The sequence below is a fragment of the Branchiostoma lanceolatum genome, chromosome 1, assembly GCF_035083965.1.
Source record: "Branchiostoma lanceolatum isolate klBraLanc5 chromosome 1, klBraLanc5.hap2, whole genome shotgun sequence".
NCBI classification, from domain to species: domain Eukaryota; kingdom Metazoa; phylum Chordata; class Leptocardii; order Amphioxiformes; family Branchiostomatidae; genus Branchiostoma; species Branchiostoma lanceolatum.
Window position 1 is genome coordinate 11338910 of NC_089722.1, and position 21650 is coordinate 11360559.

The window sequence follows — 21650 nt, forward strand, 5'->3', positions numbered from 1 at the left end:
CACGGGTCGGCTGCGCACCGTCTGACACCTCCAGACCGCGACTGAGAGGCCGTCCACTTGGGCAGGGCTGTACCGCGAAAATTAAACTAGCGAAAAATATGATTTATCTACGGTACATACGCAGAATGTGCACGGAAAAAAATCAGAGGAATATATTTTGTGTCGAATACGGCCAGAAATGATGGCGAATCGTGGCAAATCACGGTGTACAGGCTGAAATGCGAGGGCGAAATTCTTGTTCCTGTTTACGTTTTTTCCTTGTTTTTTTTTTCCCGATGACTTTCTTCGATTGAGTCTTGAAAAACGTTTTCAAAGGCACCTATTCTTCGCAAGCATAACAATAGCAAAGCGATATAAGGCCGTCATAATTTGGACAGGAAAACGGCCCTCTGGTGGAAACGCTGCGGGCAGGCGGGCGCCGGCTCGGGGGTACTTGTAATATCTAGTAATAGTGGCTTGAACCTGAAACAGTAAACATTGTCTACGAATGTTTTTGTAAGGACGGTTTTCCATGATGCCACAAACATCGCCGATGGGTGAAAGAAACTGCTATTGTGAGAGCTTTTTACTACGGGCTCAACCAAGGCGCGAACCTCCCACTGGGACGTGCGCTGGTGACTGGGCTTGTCCCAGAAATCGGTCTTAAAAAGATTAGTACCCCGGACATTCGTATGGCTGTTAGCATTACAACGAGGAGGGGCAGCGGCACCTTTATTGAATAGAAATGCTCCGCCCTGTTTGAGTTATAGCAGATCTTGGGTTGCGAAACATACTTCCTCTGCCAGTTTGATACGGTCTTTATGCAACCTATAGATCTGTTTGGAGATTACCAGATATGATTGCCTGTCATGTTAGCATTTAGATTTGAATTACTCTCCAAGTTAGGCTCCTGCTTGATTTTGACGTTTTTCTAGGCCGTTTTTGTGAGGCTTTATATATTGTCGGGTTTTCTTGTTGGCTTGCAGACAAAAAGTGTCAGGTTTTCTTTTGGCTTGCAGACAAAATGACAGGCTGACAAAATAGAAAGCCCGACAAAAAGGCCTAAAATTAAAAAAGACGTCAAAAGGAAGCTGGAGCCTAACCTCTGCTTGGAGAGTAGGTTTGAATACAATGATCACAACATGGAAGTTCTTTGCCTTGCATTAACTATAATTGTTCCTTCACAGCACCGACTTGTTCCAAATCGCATCACCTGGAGTTCACAGCGGCAGACTACCTGACCTGTCAGACACGACACAGCAGGAGGATGGTGCGTCAGCTCACACAGCCGCTACACTGGTAGGGATGCTCATTCTTTCATTTGTATAATGATATGATGTATGCTCAATCTTCATTCATTTCATTTGCAGAATTATATGTACACTCAAGGCTTTCTTCATTTCATCTGCAAAATCATAAGCACTCAACTACATGTACTTGCCTATTTCACAGTGCTTGTTATAAGATTTAAAGTCTTAGAGTATTACCTTGTTTAAGTACCTAATGGAAAACTTAATAGAAAGTATTAACTGTTTTGTTTCAAATAGTGGTCTGACTTGTCATACCTTTTCATTTAACCCAGCCATGTTTAGGAAAATGTCTTAACGGTAGTACAGAGCTTGACGGTAGTACTTTAACATTTAATTGCTTAACCGATATGCTGAAACAATATTCTGCAAGATAGGAAAATGTGATTTTTTTATTCTGGCAAGTGAGTCACACCCCTAAAGCTCTGTGCACACTACCGTCTGCAGGTATTTTCGTGAGGAGAGGCTTGAAGTGCAAGTGTGGGTGTCCTGTTCCTCCGGTAAGGACGTGAAGCGACCGCGGAACAGGGACCGGCTTGTGGGGTCTGCTTACATCGACCTCTCACCACTGGCTCATGCACAGAGGAGGACTCTGCGGATCAGGTAAGCTGGCCATGCTGGTATGCGGGTTGTCAAAACTTAGCAAAAGTCTATTTTGAGACCAATACTGTAAATTCATGTACTTTCACTGTGGTTTTAATTTGCGGGAAGAGGAGTTGTTTTTTTCAGTGTTGTAGATTTGCGTGTGAAAAATTCTATCAGTACAGTATACATTTGTAATGCATATTGGTGGTTCATGAATTCACGGTGGAGACATCACAGCAGGAACCATGAAAATAAAACCACTGAGGAAGTTTCAAGATTTACAGTAGTTGTTGTTGTTCACAGGAGTGTGTGTGGAATCAGCAGTGTGTTTCATGTCACCTCCACACACCTGCATTTTTGTCAACAACAAAGACGACTGAATACACAAGTCATACATATGTATATTGTAGTGGGGCAAATGCTGTTTTCCCCCTAAATAGGGAGAGCTAAAAATATAAGCTGACACATAAAAGCGTATTGTCTTGAGACCGATGTGTTGAGTGTTACTGATTTTGAATTGGTTGTTTCAGGCTAGTGCAAATGAATAAGAATTGTTTTCATACTCTAGATCTGGCTCACTACTCGCTTTCATGCTAAATTGCCTGGACTGGTAGCTGTTGATAAAGAAATGACATTTAAATGTTTCAGTTGTGTTAAGTTCATACTGGAGTTCAGAGGCTCTGAGTCACATTATTTCTGGTATCAAATATTTTCCAGAATCAGCGTAACTGGGATCAAATTCCTGAATGCCTGTTTAAGCCATGTTACCATCCATTGCCGATCAGAGCTCTTGTGTGAATTTGACATGAATATATATTAGTTGAGGTGATCGATACAAAAATTTGCTCAAAACCTGGCACATCATGCCATGTTCCATGCTTTTATTTCTGAGCGATTGTAGCTATGCTTTTCCCCAATCTCCTGGACTATTCCAATCATTTCACTATCAACCAATGCCAGACTATTTAACAGTGAAGCAAACTGGACTGAATACCTGGCTAAATGAATATTGACAATTATACCATAAGTTTTTTCTCTAGCAGCTTTGACTAGTCATTGAGTCGTGAGGCTGTGTTACTGTGTTTAACTTAGTTGCTTATGGCTGGACTTTGTTTTCCAGTGGGCAATACCCCCTGTGCAAACCTGGAGTTAGCAACCTGGGCGGAGCCTGCCTCAGGGCCCACCTGGAGATGAAGGTAACAGGAGACCATGGTGGGGATGGCAGTGAGGTACAACAGCTTTTACTCACAGAAGATGCCCAAATTTTCTATTTGTACTCGCAGGTTCTTGTAGAAAACATACTCCACATAAGGCAGTACAATCAAACCTGTCTGTAGTGACCACTAAGGGGACTAAGAAAATGGTCATAGTTGACAGGTGGTCACTATCGTCAGCATTCTTCACACCTGAGTCAATGGGAAAAATTATCTAAGCGGCCACTGAAAACTGGCCACAATGACCAGGTGATCCTTATGCAGAGGTGATTACTACTACAGGTTTGACTGTATAATACAAATGGCCAGGTGGTCCTTTTGCAGAGGTGGTCACTACTACAGGTTTGATTGTATAGTATTATCATATCTGTATGAGGTCAGGACCTTTTACAGGAATTCCCTGATGAATGTCTGACATCACTTGTACATAATCACCAGGAATGTTGACCTTTAGTTTACTTTTTAGGGGAATCCCCTGTCATGAGTGTCCTTCATCCTTACTCATGTCACAACTATGCTTTCAGGAAGGAAATACATTCTGTAAATAAGCAGCATTTAGATTGCAAGTTTGTATTATTTTTTAGTTCCTGGTTGAAACAGGAAAGAAAATTTCATACTGTAAACTAGAGGCACTTGAATCAAGCAGCATACACATGTATTTCCTGTGGTTGGAACAGGAAAGAAAATTGCATTCTGTTAATTAGAGGCACTTGAATCAAGTGTTTGCAGTGTCTTTGACTTTGTGGTTGAAAGGATAGTACTGGTAGTAACACAATGGAAGACAGGACATACATTCATGAGTTGTGTGTTTATAGATCACTGCAGAAAAAGCAGACTTAAAAACATTGCGGAAATGACTGTAAGACTGCAGAGCATTTAAGACTGTAAGACTGCAAAGCATTTAAGGACCAATACAACACAGAAATTTGTATCCACCTGTTGCATTTTGATCCCACCTTGCATGTGCACGTATTTGTCTTCTTGACTTTATGATATCATTCTTTTTATTCTGTAGTTGTCTGAAGAAATAGAAGAGGAACTGTCCGTTGAAAATATGGAACACAGATCGAGTCATGCACTTCCCAGTAAAGACAGCAGAACAGAGAAAGACAGAGAAGATCATATACCTATTCCAAAAGACTCCATCCCTGCCCATGTTGGTGTGGAAAGAGCCGTTCACCTCTCCTCCATTCCAGGAGGACCCAGCGTGATTCCATCCTACTATGTGACATTCCAGCCCCTACAGCAAGGGGGCGCTGTGACCATCCACGTGTCAGAAGGGAAGAACCCCCTCTGGAACTTTGATGGTGATGTGTACCTTGGGAGGTTTCTCCTGGGTCCGAACCACAGCCTCGTGTTTAAAGTGTGGCAGAAAACCACAGAGAAGGAAGAGCCTGGCAAGTTGAACTCCTATAATATTATCTCCAAGCAGATGAAGGATCATGCTAAATTGCAGTGGTTTATTCATGGCATTTACAATGTAGTATGTCATGTTTCAACTCTTTACCTTCTAGGGGAAGGGGAAACGCAGGCCACATGAAAGAGTATAAAAAGTCTCAAAAACACAGTCACATAAAACACTGACCTCAACCCTACATCCCCTTGGAGATTACTCCTACTGTCGTCAGGTTGTTGTTGTTAGAGATGACATGTGAAAGAGATTATACATCTAGGTTAAAGTCCAAGTTTAGGCTGTAAACTTTGGCCACAAATAAGTTATCTTGTTTTGTAGCCTAGCCAAAGATCCATTTCTAGAGTCTAGAAATTCACTTTTGGGTGTGACCATCCATGTTTCAATTCTGCTCTTGTCTAATACAAACTCTGGTCCCTCCCACTTAAGACTGTATTTTAAGTATAACTTGGTCAAATGCAGGGATGTGAAACTGTTTATTATTCATCAAGCATAATGTAGAGCTTCTCCTCGTGTTCCAGATGTAACACTGGACCGTGTGGTTGGCTTTGCCTCCGTGGACCTGTCTACCTTGTCAGCAGGGCTGCACTACATCTCAGGCTGGTACAACATCATGGACTTCAACGGGCACTGCCATGGGCAGATCAAGGTAGATCAACTGTATTTATGATATCTCAACATTAAGAAGGGCAAACGAGCAAGAATTGCTTAGGGGAGGTAATACACTAATTAAAAAAAAAGAATGATGGAAAATGTGTGCACTGCTAACCTGTAAAAAACATTCACACACACACACATACACACACACACATAGGTACAAACACACAGGTACAAACACACAGGTACACCCACATTCAGGTACACACACACACAGGTGCACACACATATACACACAGAAGTACACACACAGGTACACACACACATATTCACACTCACACATTGCAAATGCACACATACGCACATTTTTTTCTTTTATCATATCAATAAACAAGGGGGTATCATAACTGTACAGATACAGATGACACTATTTGGAGAGAGAAATTTGAAGAAGCTTATTCCTTTATCAGTGAATAAGCCTTTACAACTGTTAACCTACAGGTGAGTGTAACACCGAAGGAGAGAGTTTCTCCCAGTCGGCAGAGACCCAGCATGCACCCTCCCCTGCTGTCTGGTCTCCATGGTTACACCACGACTGCCGCCTATCCCATGTTCCCCAGCCACATCGCAAGGTACCCAGAACAAGCTGTGAAACTCCACAGGTCAGTACACTAACATTTCACAGGGGGATTATCTAACAAGCAATACCTATTCAGAGGGGTAAAATTGTCAGTAGCAAAGCCATTAATTCAACTTCGATGAAACATTTGTCTTAATTACAAAGTATATTACCCTTTACTGTGCTGTTAGATTTATAAACCTTGTAGTGCATTCTTGGGATAAGATGGGCTTGATGACAAAATTTAGATAACTTAAGACAGTCAGGCATGCAGTTTGTGTGATCTTCCCTAGGTGTCTCTTTCACACAACTGCAGGCATTAGTTCCACTGCAGTTCCTAAGAAAACAATCTGTATCCTCTCTTTACAGTTCCAGTAGACCAAAGCACTTCGCTGAGCACTACCTGAATGTAAGACAGTATCACAGAAGTCTGCAAGAACAGCACCAGGATGGGGACCAGCCTGGGTCATTCTCACAACAGCCACACAAACATGAAGAAGGAAAGGACAAAGAGACACAGCTCCTGGACAGCAAGGAAACATCCAGGTCATTGCTACTGCAGAATCTAAGGTAGTGTCTTCAATACTTGCTCTATGTAGTTGCTACCTCTACCTTTACCATATTGTTTGCAACTGAGTCGATTGTCACTAATACTTGTAACCAAAAATTGCATCTACTTATCGATTGATAGTATTTGGAATTTTCTTTTCCTGACTTGTGAACTTGTGATTTTCAGGAAGAACATGGATGAACTAGATCAGCTGAAGGGAAGAATGCAAAATCTTCTAACAGGCAAAAGCACAGAGACCTCAGACACTACTAAACCTCAAGAAGTTGTTGAACTACCAAGAACTGTTCAGTCTGGAGAGGGGAGAGTGAAAGACGCAGAAAATGGATCTCATCTTAGGAGGACGTATGACTTAAGTGATCGTGTGGTACCTAAAGAGTCAACTAGTACAGATAACGCATCACATGACCGCAATGGTGATGATGACGTTCTCTCAGATACAGTCCACAAGGCTGTTGGTGACTTGTTTACATCTGATCCCTTGGAAAGGACATCGCAAGTTCACAACCAAGGCCGTGAGCAGTTTGATGACCAGCTACCAAGTGTTAATGGGTCAGAAATGACTCATTCTTTACCTCCTCAACACTCCCTCCATTCTTCTCAAGATACAATGTTATCCCATCATGTACCGTTGATAGGTCAGGATTTTACTGTGCCAGCAGAGGTTATACCAAGTGCCTCAGGTCATAGGTTACAGAAAGGTCAACAACATGCAGGTGAAAGGTTATCCAATTCAGAGGACGATTCCATCAAGTGGGAAGATAGCATCCAGTTCAGTGATGCAGATGAGGAAGATGTTGTTCCGGTCAGGCCACTGAATGACATTTCATCAGCGCACTTTGCAAACTGGTCACCAGAAGCAATAACTGGTACACAGGGGCAAGACATAGTAGAACCCACAGACACACTCGCAGAAGAGGATAGAAGTTCTGCAGGTACTCCTCTACCCTTAGAAGATTCCCAGTCTCCATTGGGTTACAGAGGTACAGAAGGACCAGTTTTCTCTACCAATTCAGCCAAAGACATGCTTCCTGCTGCTCCAGAAAGAGATCCTCTCCTTGATGACATCTTCGAGACGACCCATGGAGACCATGCAGCTGTGAAGTCTGATGATGAGGACTCTGGTCAACTCCATGAGGGTCTTCCACTTGATAAACGAAGTGAGCCAGAAGAACAGAACAAGCTTGGAACACAAGCCTTATCTATGTTTGACCATGAACATAACAGGGAGAGGACGAAGTCAATGTCATCTGAAGGTTCTGTATCATTACCTTCCCCTATTCCTTCTACACCAGATGAAATGGACTCTGTAAATCATGCACATGTTCAGCAAGCAAGAGAAAGGACAGACTCAGTCGGCAGTGATGGGAGTGGAACCAGTGTCCCTTGGCCAGCAGGGGGCGGGATGGAGGAAGACGTCCAAAGAAGGGGGAGAGAGAGTGACAAGGAGAATGAAGAATCGGCTGGCTCAGCTGAAGAGGATGACAGAAGCCAACCTAGGCTGTATCCTTCACTCAAAATTTTAATTCCTAGGTTTTTGTTTCTATAAATTTAGTCAAGGATAATTTTCCTTGATAATTCTACTGAATATTCTCTTGTGTGATGTCCCAAGCTTAGTTTACAACCATGTTGTACATGTTTCTCTTCTTCCTCTGACTATGTGTAAAGGCTCTCCTTAACAAGTGGCCTTGTCCAGTCATGTTCCTCCAGTGCCGGTACAAGTTCCCAACTTCTTCCTCCCACCACAAGACCTGGAGGCATCCATGCGAGCCCTGCGGTCTGCCACAGCAGCTTTACCTCAGCCGAGGGGCACACAGGTCAGCTGTTCACTCTCTTCTTGTTTTTTGTGTGAGGTTTACCATACTGTACATGTAGAAGATAGTTCTGCTGCTTTTGCCTGGAAGTACATGTACACAAAGTCAAATAAATGTAAACATGTAAAGCAGTGACAAGGATCAGCCCTGAGTGTAAGTGACAGTGTTGGTGCCTCCCTAGTAGGTACCTTTCAATGATGCATAACAGTAGTTATTAGCCTGGTAGCTTATACAGCCATTAACTTGTCAAAGGACAGGCTTTATAGTACTAGTAAGCTAGGCCAGAGTTCACATCAAAATGTAGTTGTACCGGTGCAGCGTTCTTTGTAGCGTGAGGCCGTTTCCTTGTCTATGCACAGTTTACAGTTACAGCTGAGCCATGTGTTATTTCACGGTCATTGCATCTGGTAACCCTGTAGTATCCAGACTCAGTCACCTCTTAACCTTAACGAGGTGAAATCGTGCTATGCAAAATTTATGTCAACCATTACCTTCCTTCAGTATGCAAACATGCACTATGAGGTCGCTGTTGTGCAGACATGTGGACACTGACAGATATGTCTTGTGTGTTCCCTTCTTGACATTATAACATATTTTTCAACAGCAGGCTTCTGACAAATGTTCATTGGGGTTGAATTGGGGTCGGAATATCAGAATGGCACTGTCCTTACCTACATAACATTATATGTATTGTGTTGATATCATATTGAATTGATACAGATACATGCACATTGCACAGCTTGGACCTTTGCTTTTCAGATGACTGTTCTGTTGATAAGCTGTAGATACCTGGGGCACTTATTGGAGCGCATTCTTCCCTTTGTTCTCAAACACACAGGACAGTGGCCAGAGGGTTTATGCTACAAAGGAAGACTTGGGCAAGGTACCTGATAGGAAGGGTCAAAGGTCACAGCGACTTTACAGACCACCCAACAGACAAGCTCCCACGGCAGAGGAGGCCAAGAGGATTGCTAAGATATTTTCCTCCAAATTTGCTGCATCATAAGGATCACAACTTCAGTATAATCTCCTGCAGTGGCATTTTGTGGCACCTGTCTAGCCATATTTGCAAATCAGTGGGTTAATGTAAACATACTCATTGCATAACCTTCAGTTATGTAAATACATAAAGCACTCACACTTTATGTATTTACATAACTGCACATGCAGTGACATGTGTCATTCCCTAATGGCCAAAAGTTCTTTCTGCTGCATTTGTAATGTTTAATCATAGCAATCTGGATTATGTCCTTCATCCAGTTTTGGGGTTATGTCCATCGTGCCTCAGCTTAGACAAAGTAATACTTTGAAATTTTCAGGAAAGATTATTGACAATTGTCATGTAGGAAACTGTAAGTAATTTTTAAGTCTGCAAAAGCAGTACCTTCTACATGTAGGTAATAGAAAGAGTCAAAGTTCAGAGTTGAGAGCAGCAATGATTTATTATGTTGCAAAGATGTCATAACATTGCAAAATAATTCATACAAGTCAACAAATGATATGAATATCAACCATTTGGTACTAGAGTCCAATAACATGAGAAAACAAATTGAAGAATTTTGTACATAAGACAAGCAAAGAGCAGGTACAATGAAAAGAATATTATAATAATGACAACTTCAATTTCATCTCGTCTGTTCATTTACACCTCTCCCTTCCAGAGAATAATCAACTGCTGTGCCATTAAAAATAATGACAAACCAGTGAAGTAATCAATGCACAAAGTATCTTCATGGCTAGCATGTTTATACGAACCACTTTTTTTCCGTCCTGTTCCTTTGGAAACAACCCTCCCCACCACTCTTACTATAGTGACAGCCCAATTTTCCCAAATAGGGGACATATGGGTTAAAGGGTTACGGGGCAAAAAGCCTGGGTCTAGTTCTTCTGCAGGGCCAATGAGATGGCCAGCTTCCTGGTCCCAGTGAAGGACATGCGGGCGTGCTTCACGTACATGTTGTTCAGCATGATCAGGTCTCCCTTCTGCAGCTGGAAACCCACAGAAACCTGCAAAAATGAAAGTTCAGGAAGAAGTGACTGTCACATAAATGTTTCATTTAAAACCAGTCTCCGGTGGGACAAATCTGAACACACACCAATTCAAACAAACAAACAGACCAAAAACAATACCTCCCTTTTCACTGAGGTGACTAGTAATACTGAATGTGTTTGGTACACAAGAGGGATGTCACTGCAGAATGTAGCCATCTCTAAACTGCCTGGTATTGAGATGATGGTACGACCCATGAACCCAGGGTATATTTAGTCTGACCAGGCCAAAGGTCTTCATCATAATGCATGACTTGGATATCACATTCACAACACAGATCAGTGCATGACTGTCTCCAAGACCCATGCCTCTAGATCTGTCCCAAGATGGAAATTAGCTTGTTGGGATGGGAAACAATTGCACCCCTTAATTTCAGAACATGAAATGTATGAAAATGTATTGTCATAAGCTTAAAACGACAAGAAACAAGGGGTGGGACAGACAAAAATTCAAAGCCTGGTAGCCGTCCCCTAAATGATGCTTACCTGCCAACAGACGTCCCTGATGTGCTGCAGCACGTCAAGGGGGATGTCTGACCCGTCGCCGTAGTAGGTGTGGAAGGGGTAACGGTTGTCTGGAATGTCCTTCTTCGACCAATCAGGGTGAGACTTGAAGTATGAAGCGTTCATGGAGTGCGGCTGGGTGAACCAGATCTCCTCGCCTGTGGGATAGAGCCCATGCTAACATGAGCTAACATCCAGCTATTCACCATGTACAGAAACATGCAAAACTTCTGATTAAATGTGCAGATGTACACGTGTACAATGATAAGGTTGATACATAACCCCTCCAAAGTCCAATACATATTTACCTGGAGGCTTGAAGTTACAAATGACCACATCATTTATGAATATTAGTCATTTGGTCCATGAAATGAAGAATAAAATTAAATCTTTACCACTGGATTACCGCAATTCATTTTCGGACATTTCAAGTGTCCACATTTTATTCTTCATTTAGAGGCCACATCATTTTGTACTTTCAAACGCTTAAAGACAAGCAGAAGAAAATAAGCTCCAATGTGGTAACTTATTTCAACATCACAAAATACTTATCCAACTTTACCACACAACTGGTGAATTTGTCACGGTTTGAAACTGTCCCAATCATACCTTTGTATGTGCGCAGTGCAGGCAGGGTTGTCCACCATGACAGGGACCCGTCAGACTCCCACTGGTACCCCATGTCATTGGCCTTCATGTAACTGTCAACAACAGACTTGTCTTCTGTCAGGAAAACCTGCACAAAGAACACAAATTATACACTGTCTTGGTTGTATATACATACGTGATTGTATATGAATGTACAGGTTATATTACAGGTCGTTCGGTGTAATATAACCAGCTGCTGCCGCGCCGCGTGCCTGCGAAGCTGGTGTGTTACGCCGAATGGCGGTTATACCGGCTATATAGATACAGATACAGAATGATATGATATGAGGAAAGGAGAAATGTTGGGCTTATTATGCTCATTTTGTAAGGGCTCCCTTGGAATTGGAAATCAGTTACTCGGTTAACTGAAGGGACCACCCTAAAGATTAATAAATGTTAATAACTCTCAATATATAAACGCTCTGCATTCTTGGGGTCAGCTTAAGTTTATGATGATGATGAAGGTACCTGCATGCCTCATACTCCCAAGACTACAACATGTTTGTCTTTGTTTAGTCATGCATACAGCTCTATACAAAATGTCCGCTGTAGTAGTCAGGGCACATTTTCACAACACAATTAGAGCTCATCTTTCATGTAAATTTCAGGCTAGTTCTACAGGCTTTAGAGTTTTTAGTTTAACAGCATGATAGAAACATAATCACCTTTGCTAGAAGCAATGTTCACTTGATATAATGGATATGACTGGTTAAACATTCTAAAGTGCCTTTAGTACAGGAGGAGGGCATTAGAAAACAATTCTTTTGTTTTTGCTGGATGAAAGAATACAGCAGGAAAGTTGATTTAGATTCAGCAAGAAGCTATTGATACTGTTTTGTAAGTTGTTGCTATTTCAGGCACAGGTGAAGATGGAAGTGGTACCTCTTGCCATGATGTGTAGGACCCTGGCGCACGGTTTGGTACATGGCGGAAGTACCGTACGCCCAGCTTACGGAACTTGTCCACCACAGCGGTGTCCAGGCGCGGCAGGACCTCGCGCACATCCGTCAACACGGTCTCCCCTCCTTTCCCTGGAGCCGCGGGTTGAAAACAGAAGAACGATATCTGAAGCGAAGAAGAGAAACACAACACTTAAAAACAACATTTAGAAATACCAGATGCGTGGGTTTGTATGGAAAATCACCACAATCTCCTCAGATACAGACATTTCTTTTCAACAGCTTTTTGTATGTGAGCAGAGATTTGGGTCATGGGGGGATCATAACATTTACTGGCTTCTATCCTGGAAAAGCCTGGTATCCAGAAAACATAATAGTACACTCAAACATCTGCTTGGAGATTGGCCTAAATTTACTTTGGGCTAGCCTGGGTTGCCTACTGTGAATTTTCAAGGCAGCTGAGAACTGTTGACCTGAACTTGACATGGATGATTTCCATTGACCCTTTCACCTAGGCTAAACCAGCCAATACCCCCCATGATGCCTGGACTTTATTTACAGTGCTGAACTGGTAAAGACCAGTTTGGCAACCGGTGCTATACCAGTGCAGACCAGTTTGCAGGTTGGAAGTTACACATCAACTAAACTATACATAGTAATTAGTAATGCTAACCTAATGTGACATGCATGGATCCTGTGGCACAAAACGTTGGTCAGCACCTTCTACTCTCTGTAATTCTATGTAATAGTTAAAAGATGGCTTCTTTATAGGAAAATAAGAAACCATAACACAAGAAGCCCTCAGTGGGTAGCTGATATAGCAGGCAGGACAACTAGACTGACTCAGGTGGTTTTGGTTGGGAACAAATAACTTGTTTCCTTATTCTGTGTATTTACGCAATCTTCACAAACATGCCCAAACCACAAAGCTTTCTTTTCAACCCCTAGAAACTCCTTGGTCTATTTGTTCTGTCTATCCTGGCGTTATGCTGAAATGACGTCATTTCTGCTCTCAATATCACCTCGTTAGTGAGTATAAATACACTGATGCGATCATGAAGATACAGGCTTTGTTTGAAAAAAAAAAAGAATGTGAAAAGACCACAGAAACATTCACCTTTTCAGGAAAGTGATCTGTGTAGGCCATTTCGTTGTGCGGTTCGATACAGAAGTCTGGTGGTTCGTTACTGGCGGTGTCCACGGACGCTGCCAGGTTATGCCGCACACTTGAGCCGCCCTGGTAACTTATCAACTTCAGGCCCAGGTTGGTCATGAAGCGGGAGAAATCCTCAGGTGTGTGGAGAGGTAGGCCGCGGAAGAGGATGGCGCCTTCGTTCGCCTTGTCCAGCAGGTCTTCTAGAACCTTACGGGCGGGGACGGCGCACTCCTCGGGACTGGCGTTCACCTGTGCGTCGGGCGTGAAGACGCGGGGGTACCCAGGTCTGGGCGGGGTCAGGAACTCGGGAAAGTTGAGGCTGTGAGACCCGGGCAGCCATTGCCTTCCGCGGACACGGACCGGCGGCTGGGCTTGCACCTCCGCCGGCCAGTCCACACGCGTCTCGATCAGGCTCACCCCGCTAGCTCTCGTAGCCGCCGCCTCCGTGCTGTACGGATGTCGGCACGACAAACGCAAGGCAGCCCGAGAGTTGAGATAGGCACTGCGGAGTAAACTAGTACTGGTGGCAGCGGCCATCATACTGAGATCTTTTTCTGGACACACGTACAGTCTGTGAACGTTTCAACTTTGTCCTCGTTCTTGTTGTCGACCCAGATCGTGTGACCCATTGGCCATTTATCACTGCAACCGGCATGCGCACAACTTAGGCCGAACCCAGGCCCAACCCATCCAGGTCCAACCGCCTTTGGCTGGTTCGCTTCGTCAACACGAAAGCACAGAGCGTGTCATGAAAATTATGGATGTATGTGATCTTGTCATTAGAAAGAAACATATTTTAGAACCTGATCATGAACCAGGACGAAGTCAAAAAAAGTAAACGTGACGAGCACGACATGTACGGCATTTCTACCGTCGCATAGGGTCTATAAGGCACAAATTAAAGAACAACTGAGAGCTAAAAGTAAGAGTACCTATGCGTATTGATGACTTAAAACTTGACACAACAGAATTACAGGGTTATAGTAAAATCTACCGAAGAAGACCACTCAGCTGCAGGGGACCAATAGAATCTGGTCTATGTGAACAGGTGGTCGCCATAGGCAGGATTCATAATGCTTGTGTCAATGGGAAAATTATCTAAGGAACCACCATTAAAAGTGATCAAATTGGCTAGGTGGTCATTATGAAGATGTGGTCACCTGTAAAGGTTTGACTGTATCAGAGTACTTAAAGCTGACTCCCTTGACTTTTGAAGGCGGGGAAAGCGCTCTCCGACCACTTTGTCCTGAACTCGTTAACGTTACATCAATTCTGTTATTCGAGTATGGCACCTGACCAGGGCGGAATCCGCCTGGAATCTTGGCACCTCGCGTGTCGTTAGTGATCTCACAACACCTGCAGCATGACTGTACAAAAACGGAATAGTCTGTTTGGTACGTTTTTGTAACAAAAAGAATGACATATACATCGCGTACGATGAAGGAAAGTCGGCGGAGAAAGATTGGAGTATCAAAATACACAGAAGCTGCAAAATGAGCAAACATATGTCATAAAACGGACACTAATGTCATACAATGCCTTGGTAAAACGTACTGATTTTGTCGTAAACTTGCTCCTTGTGCAAAATGTATTTGGAGACCTGACCCGAGCATTGCAACGTTTTCCAAAGTCTTCCAAGAATATGTGAAAGAACCAAAATATAGAATTTATTGTTTAGTATACAATGTACCATGTTCTGTGATGGCCTTGCTGTTGGTTTACAATCAGTTCTTTGTGTGTTAAGTTGTCGCGGCCTTATGGCTGACGCTCCTAGTTTCTTAACGGTTAATTAATCTATCAATAAAACTTGTCATAATTGTTTTCTAAACTACCTATATCTCGAAATGGACCAAAGGAGGAGGACAAGGGCCATATTTGCTTCAGTCTAAAGAAGCAGAGTGACCTCATCCCGTGGACACCCGAGCCATGGGTCGCGTGTCGGACAGGCTCGACAAAAATATGGAGACCAGCTTGCCCAAGGTGTCGAGTTTTGATTGTGAAATGTCGACTTGGATATTGTTATCTCCATGAAAAAAGGCTTTTTCATGGAGATACTGTTTTGCGTGCGTTTGGTGTTTGTGTGTATGTGTAACCGGATGCTTAAAGTCACCATAACTGTAGAACCTGTACATGGATTGTAATGATATTTGGTATGTGGGTATGTGCTGGGAGGAGAAAGGTCAAGGTCGATTTTAGGCCCCCTGGTATGTGTCACTGGAACTGCAATGGCGTATTTGTCAAAATCTTCAAAGGAGAATAACTGAAGAAAGGAGCGACAGATTTTCATGTTATTTACTATGCAGGTAGCATAGACAGAGATGTATACAATGAACTGCAAATTATTCAAATTGACTTAATTTGCATAAGTAATGAGGAAAATCTATATTTGCAGTGTTGTCCAACAGCTAACAGCTGTTAGTAGCTAATAGCGAAAGTAGGTCACTTAGAACCTGAGCCCCCAACAGGTGGCCGGGGGTCATACCATTGAGCGATATAGAATGGGGGGAACTGGTTTAATGAAAAAAAGTTTCATGGAGATTTTGGGTCCTAAGACTCTTGTTATTCTTGATTTCAAATGGTCACATTTTCGACCACAAAGTCAAATGAGCCTCAAAGGTTTGAACCCCATTGCGAGCCTTTCGCCATTTCTCCATTTCTGAAAAGACCGAAATTTGGCGGTCAAGTCATTTTTGCGGTCGCGGCCGGGAGCGGTGCTGCAGATTAGGTTCCTGTGTTTTTTGTACAATATGCTGAAAATAGACAAGACATTAGGCTCAAAGCCAGTGAAAACTTTTTGAAACAGGTCCGAATGTGATAATTATCTTTCAGACAAAAAGAGTTGACATAAAAAGGATTGATTTTAGACGCCGCGCGAGGAGCCCAATTAGGCCAGGTACGACTGTGGTCGCCCGTGGAAGCGCCACCTACAATCGCTTTTCGTACGTAATGAGTAAGTTGAGGATACATTAGGACATCATCCGCTTTCACCCTTGACATCTTAGGCTTATGTTGATCTTTTCCTCCACTGTTCGTCCGCTTACATTTTAAACTCTTGGACACCAGACCAGAAAATGCTATAACAAGGACTGTAAAGTATGCCTAACAACTTCATGCTGACATGCAAACCACCTGTTTGTGACAGACGAAAGTACGTCGACCGTTAAAACCATGTTCAATCTACCATTCCAGACTGCCGGGGATAAAAACAACAGTCAGTGTGTCACGGGCTTATGCTGTTAAAATTGCTGTCATTCTCGCTACGGTCTGTTCCAATGTATTAGCTATAGTATGTGAAAAAACAGTGTGATGACACTTACATCAAGACAGGAAAAAAGAATAGGTATAGCTATATGATATGAACGTTTGCCGAATTTCATTCCTTTCATAAGACGTGCAGTCTAGCAATTGCGCGATCGATAGCTATAATTACATTCTTATAATTGTACCTTATAGAATGATTAATATCTATACTATAGAAGAAACCACAGATAATTAAGACACAGTGAGGTGTGACCGTAACTAACTCGGGAACGCAAGCAGGTTAGTTTCCAGAGCTGCCTGCTCGTTACAAACACAATCGCTGGCAAAGGCAAAGGGAAAGGTAGGCACTCTCCAAGCTTAGGCTGGTTTTTAGCGTGTCTAGAGGCGTTTTTGTCGGGTTTTCTATTTTGGCGACGTAAAGAACGGGACAAAATATAAAGCCCCACAAACCCCCCCCTTGAAAACATTTTTAAACAAGTAAAAGACCAGCTGAAGCCAAACCTCTGCTTGGAGAGTAGTATAATCGCAGCCTTTCCCAGATGTATGTGTCAGAAAACTGAAAGGCCAAAGTGGTTGCACCACTGAGCTTCAATTCTATGGACATTTCTGTGGAAAAATCTATTTATACAAAGGGAATAACGTTGTCGTTGCGCAGTGATGGCAGATTGTTGTTTTGATCCATATCTGCCTGGAATTGTAGCCTAGACGTTCGACATATTTTCTTTTGTGGCAAACAGTCAACATGAAATGAAGGCACACAAACACAATACAGTGTTTTACTAAACAGTCTATATAATCAGTCTATAGTTTGCATGTTGCATGATCATTGCTATTTTATAGGCTCGTCACTCTGGCCACTGTTCAGATTTATGTCGTATAAGAGGATGAACAGTTGAGGAAAAGACTTAAGTTGTAACAGAAAAGTAGATGATGTCCACACCCATTGCGTACAAAAGGCGATGTGTACAAGAATATAGGTGGCGCTTTCGCGGGCGGCCACGGTCGTACATTTGCTCCTCGCACGGCCTCTAGAAATACATCATTTTCATGTCAACCGATGTTTGTATAAGCTTTCAATGTCATTTTAAATGTGTGTTGATATGTCCGGACCTGTTTGGGAAAGTGTTCATCATTTTTAAGCCTAAGCTTATCTATATTTTCATATTTGTACAAGTCAGGAGTATAAACCCCACAAGAGCCCTATGTGCAGTACCGCTCCCGGCCGCGACCGCAAAAGTGACAAAGACGACCGCCAAATTGCCAAATTTCCGTCTTTTCGGAAATGGGGAAATGGTGAAAGGCTCGCAAAAGGGTTTGAATATTTAGGCTTACTTAACCTTGATTTCGAATGTTCGACCTTTTGAAATAATAAATGACAATATTTGAGACATTTCACAAACAAAACAATCTGATATTAGGTTAATTGCATATATCCTTTGCATCTTACCAGTAGCAATGTAAGAGGTTGAGTGTACACTTATAAATTGCCACTCTCTGAAGGGTTACTACATCCAAATTTCAATTAAACTTTCTAAAACAAGACGAAATTGAGCTAATGTAACTGTGTTCTCGTCTGTCTGTCCATCAAGAGATCCAATTTCGAATTCGTTTAAATTGTTTCAGGTTCTGTGAACTTCGTAATGGTGCAATATGGATACAAACGACAGAGGGGGCCGCTTGATGTGCCGAATTCTTATTACATTGTCATCCGAGAGATCTTCTAAAACAAGATCATTACATCATTAAAGGACATGTATGAAAGTTAATTGTTACATGTGCACCGTCTGAAACATCACAACCTACCTAGATTCTGAAAGAACAAGTGCAAAGGGTTAGTCTGTTTAACACCTACACCAGAAATCCTACCTCCTTATGAAATATCAATAATGAAAATTGTTTTTTTAAAACTTACAATGTTCTGTGTGCTCAATAATCTTTATAACCTTGTCATCACTTGTACATAAGATAATTGACGTTTTATTTTCTACTTTCTTTTGCTTTCGTATTATAACATCAGTTTTGACGAGTCCAGAGGATGTCGTCCATAGCATCACGTTAGCGTGGCCGGACTTTAGTAAATAAAATGTCATGGTAGCAATTATCATAATCTATTCATGTAGATCTCTGTTGACTGATAGTTCTTTAGATATGACATTCTGCAACTACTTTATGATGTACTGTTATTATAGGAATGCTTTATCGACAGAGTGCATAGTCGCTATTGTTGCACACTAAGTAAGTACATGTATTTAGGTTCAGTCAGACCAACCTACTTTTATGTTACCTAACAGCCCACAAATAAAAGTTACACTGTATACAGCTTAGACAAGATACTGCGAGGTAAATATTATTGCAAGTGAAACTGACATTTCTTCCTTTTTGATTTTGCATCAAAAACGGATCTTAGCTATCTGTCCTGTGGCTCAGTGGAGATCACTAGCTTCTGTATCCAGGAACTGGAACCTGTAGAGCTCCATTAGTGCCCAATAGGCTGCTTAATTTGACAATTGATGTATCAAAACAAGAATGATAATTCAGCTCTCTAAGTTACTTCGTTTTATTTCTCATAAACTACTTCAACTCCGTATTTCCCCACTCTTCGAGTCCTCCCCTCAATGCAAGGTTTCACATTGAGTAAAAAACCATTACACTGTTAATGGCAGTCCTATTTGTATCCCAAATTCATCACACACCCTTACACTACTTCTTCAGACGGTCCCTTTCACTCGTGGTCCAGGCACCAAAAAGAACAAATGGATGAATTATGTTACTGTGATTGTCATGATTAAAAGCCACATATTACATCTTTCTGCAGTTTTGTTATCAACCATTAGGGGGCCTCATTACTCCATACAAGTGGTGTAACATTATAAAAGATACGTCGTGATAGTCTAGTAACGTGCTGTTTACAAATACCAGTATATATGCAACAATCAGAATGAAATAAAATGAAGGACAAGTGGTTAGTCCCTGTTCTGTGTACTCAACAAAATACTGGGCTCTCAAAGTGGAATACTTCTGCTGGTCAAATGTCAGAAAAACACTGATTTTCTTCTCTTTCATGAATCATTCTATAATGATACATACCTTGTGATTTTCATTCTATCCCTTAACCAGCTTGCCTTACACAACATTTATACGCTGAATTCATAACAACACAAGGAACCAGACACAGTGGATCTTTTTACCATGTTTTATTATTTTTTTGTGAGTTTAAGTTTCCTTTGCTTAATTCTGTTGAACACTACAACTCTCAAACCCCATTCTTACTGTACCAACCACAGGGAGAAGATCTTGACTGTACAGGTTCTTATAACATCAGGACTGGACTAAAGTCTGGAGGACAGAACTGGGTTCAGGAATCACAAAGTTTCTTTCAGTTGTAACAAAATAAAGGGTGTGCTTGAGGAGTTAAGGAGGTCAAAAGGAGGGGGCAGAAAAGGGTGTAGTCTGTGTGGGGGTGTGGACTAGGAAGGAGGTACCCACAAGGCTTATAGAGGCCTGGGGTAAAAGTAGGGACTGTATGTGTGTGTGTGCATGTGTGTGTGTGTTTGTGACAGGAGTTAGGGATTCATTAGTGTCATGGATGAAAGATGTGTGTGTGTGTGTGACATGGCATTACATGTAGTAGAAGGTTCTCAGAGGTGTGAAGTAAGAAAAGTATTTCTAGACTGTGGTGGTATGGGAGAAAGTGAGAAGGCAGTGGAAAGGGAACTGGAGGGGTGGGGATATGTGCCTAGGTCACAATAACAATCTGGTCCAACCCTTAGTCTGTTACTCCCACTAAAGCCAGTCCTGGTACCCCTCTCCTACATAACTGTGACTTATAACAGAATCCTACAGAACTGAAGCACAATCAGCTCTTTATATACCAGATCAACATCATTAGCAATTATCCATTTTTCAAACGTTTGTATGGCACGTTACCTTGTGGGTCAAGTAAATGTTTCATGTACATACCAAAAAATACCATGGTGATACTTATTTTGCCAATATTTTCATACATCTTCAATGCACAACAATAACTTAAAAAAAGTGATGTTTTTACATACACAAATTCATGCATACAAAGTAAGCAAACAGTATGGGCCAAATACATCTTTCTCTACCATCTATATATAACGTTATACACATTGATATTGATGTATCATCATAATAGCACAGAAAAAGATTATCAACATGAAACAACAGAGTGCCCAGAAACTCCATTTTTCCAACAAAAGTACAAAATCAATTCAGTAATAAGAACTAAATCCACAATTCTATGTGCCTGTATTTGAACGATTCTTTCTACACACAACAGTAGGATGGTACAGTGTTAACAAAGTTACACTGGACAGAATGTAAAATGCATGGATCATTTCAAAACATTGCAATTTCCTACTCACGTTTCAAGGGTCAAGTTCATCCCTGGAAACAAATTCACGAGTCCTGCAATAACATACATCCGCATCTTTACAATTCCCCTACTTCTTGTTCCCAGTCTTCAGAATTCTTAGTATCTTATTTTCCAGATTAATTGACAAAAGTGACAACAGGTAAATATGTATCAATGACAGTAACTATTCTTCTGATGCATCTGTAACAGTATTGATGAACAGTTTCCTTTCCTTAAAACTTGACCCAACATTGCATATCGATTCACATCTCCTGGCTGAAGTACAAAGTACAGAAATGTTCTGCTCATTGTAACAGTAGCATCACATTCAGATGTCCGATACGGATAGAGACCTTGCAGACTAAGATCTGTCTCATTATGAAGACATTCCCTTCTGGTACATTTTCACATTCAAACAATGCAAATATACATCATTCACAAGGCTACTTTGAAAGTGAACATACGACGTGCAGATTTCTATATACTCGTTACACTTGAGTCTTTTGACAGTACCCCTATACAAACGAAAATGTGCCATGTATCATACATTACCCACAGCATTTTTAAAATACACTTTCGCAAAAATCATGGCATCCTAAGCAGATTACTTCCTTTGAAATTTCAGAAGTTACTAGTTGGGTGACAAGAATGAGACACACTG

At 41.8% G+C, this 21650-nt stretch overlaps 2 protein-coding genes across 3 annotated transcripts in view; one reads left to right on the plus strand and one right to left on the minus strand.

Moving 5' to 3' along the window:
* The window catches only part of LOC136434007 (C2 domain-containing protein 3-like), a 34670-nt gene extending 24953 nt beyond the window's left edge, over window positions 1–9717 (plus strand). For both annotated transcript variants that reach the window (XM_066426660.1, XM_066426668.1), the window contains exons 29-38: window positions 1167–1278; window positions 1734–1889; window positions 2992–3100; window positions 4101–4482; window positions 5018–5145; window positions 5595–5755; window positions 6082–6282; window positions 6449–7783; window positions 7977–8097; window positions 8933–9717. In XM_066426660.1, coding sequence (XP_066282757.1) covers window positions 1167–1278; window positions 1734–1889; window positions 2992–3100; window positions 4101–4482; window positions 5018–5145; window positions 5595–5755; window positions 6082–6282; window positions 6449–7783; window positions 7977–8097; window positions 8933–9100 — 2873 coding nt within the window. In that variant the 3' untranslated portion in view covers window positions 9101–9717. The remainder of the gene's footprint in view (window positions 1–1166; window positions 1279–1733; window positions 1890–2991; window positions 3101–4100; window positions 4483–5017; window positions 5146–5594; window positions 5756–6081; window positions 6283–6448; window positions 7784–7976; window positions 8098–8932) is intronic.
* Window positions 9518–14086, minus strand: LOC136434023 (dapdiamide synthesis protein DdaC-like). Its single transcript, XM_066426676.1, has 5 exons — window positions 13312–14086; window positions 12178–12360; window positions 11257–11383; window positions 10630–10805; window positions 9518–10101 (listed from the first exon to the last, which is right to left on the minus strand). Exons 1-5 carry the CDS (start codon window positions 13888–13890, stop codon window positions 9973–9975), a joined length of 1194 nt encoding a protein of 397 aa, XP_066282773.1. The 5' UTR covers window positions 13891–14086; the 3' UTR covers window positions 9518–9972.
* Between the last annotated feature and the right edge of the window lie 7564 nt (window positions 14087–21650).

Bases quoted from the DNA above. Each gene is read 5' to 3' on its own strand.
- LOC136434023 (XM_066426676.1), bottom strand. From the start codon at position 13,890: ATGATGGCCGCTGCCACCAGTACTAGTTTACTCCGCAGTGCCTATCTC. The intron at 12,361-13,311 runs GTGAATGTTTCT...TCTTCGCTTCAG, and splicing joins CAGATCACTTTCCTGAAAAG to ATATCGTTCTTCTGTTTTCA. The intron at 10,102-10,629 runs GTAAGCATCATT...TCATTTTTGCAG, and splicing joins TCAGGGACGTCTGTTGGCAG to GTTTCTGTGGGTTTCCAGCT.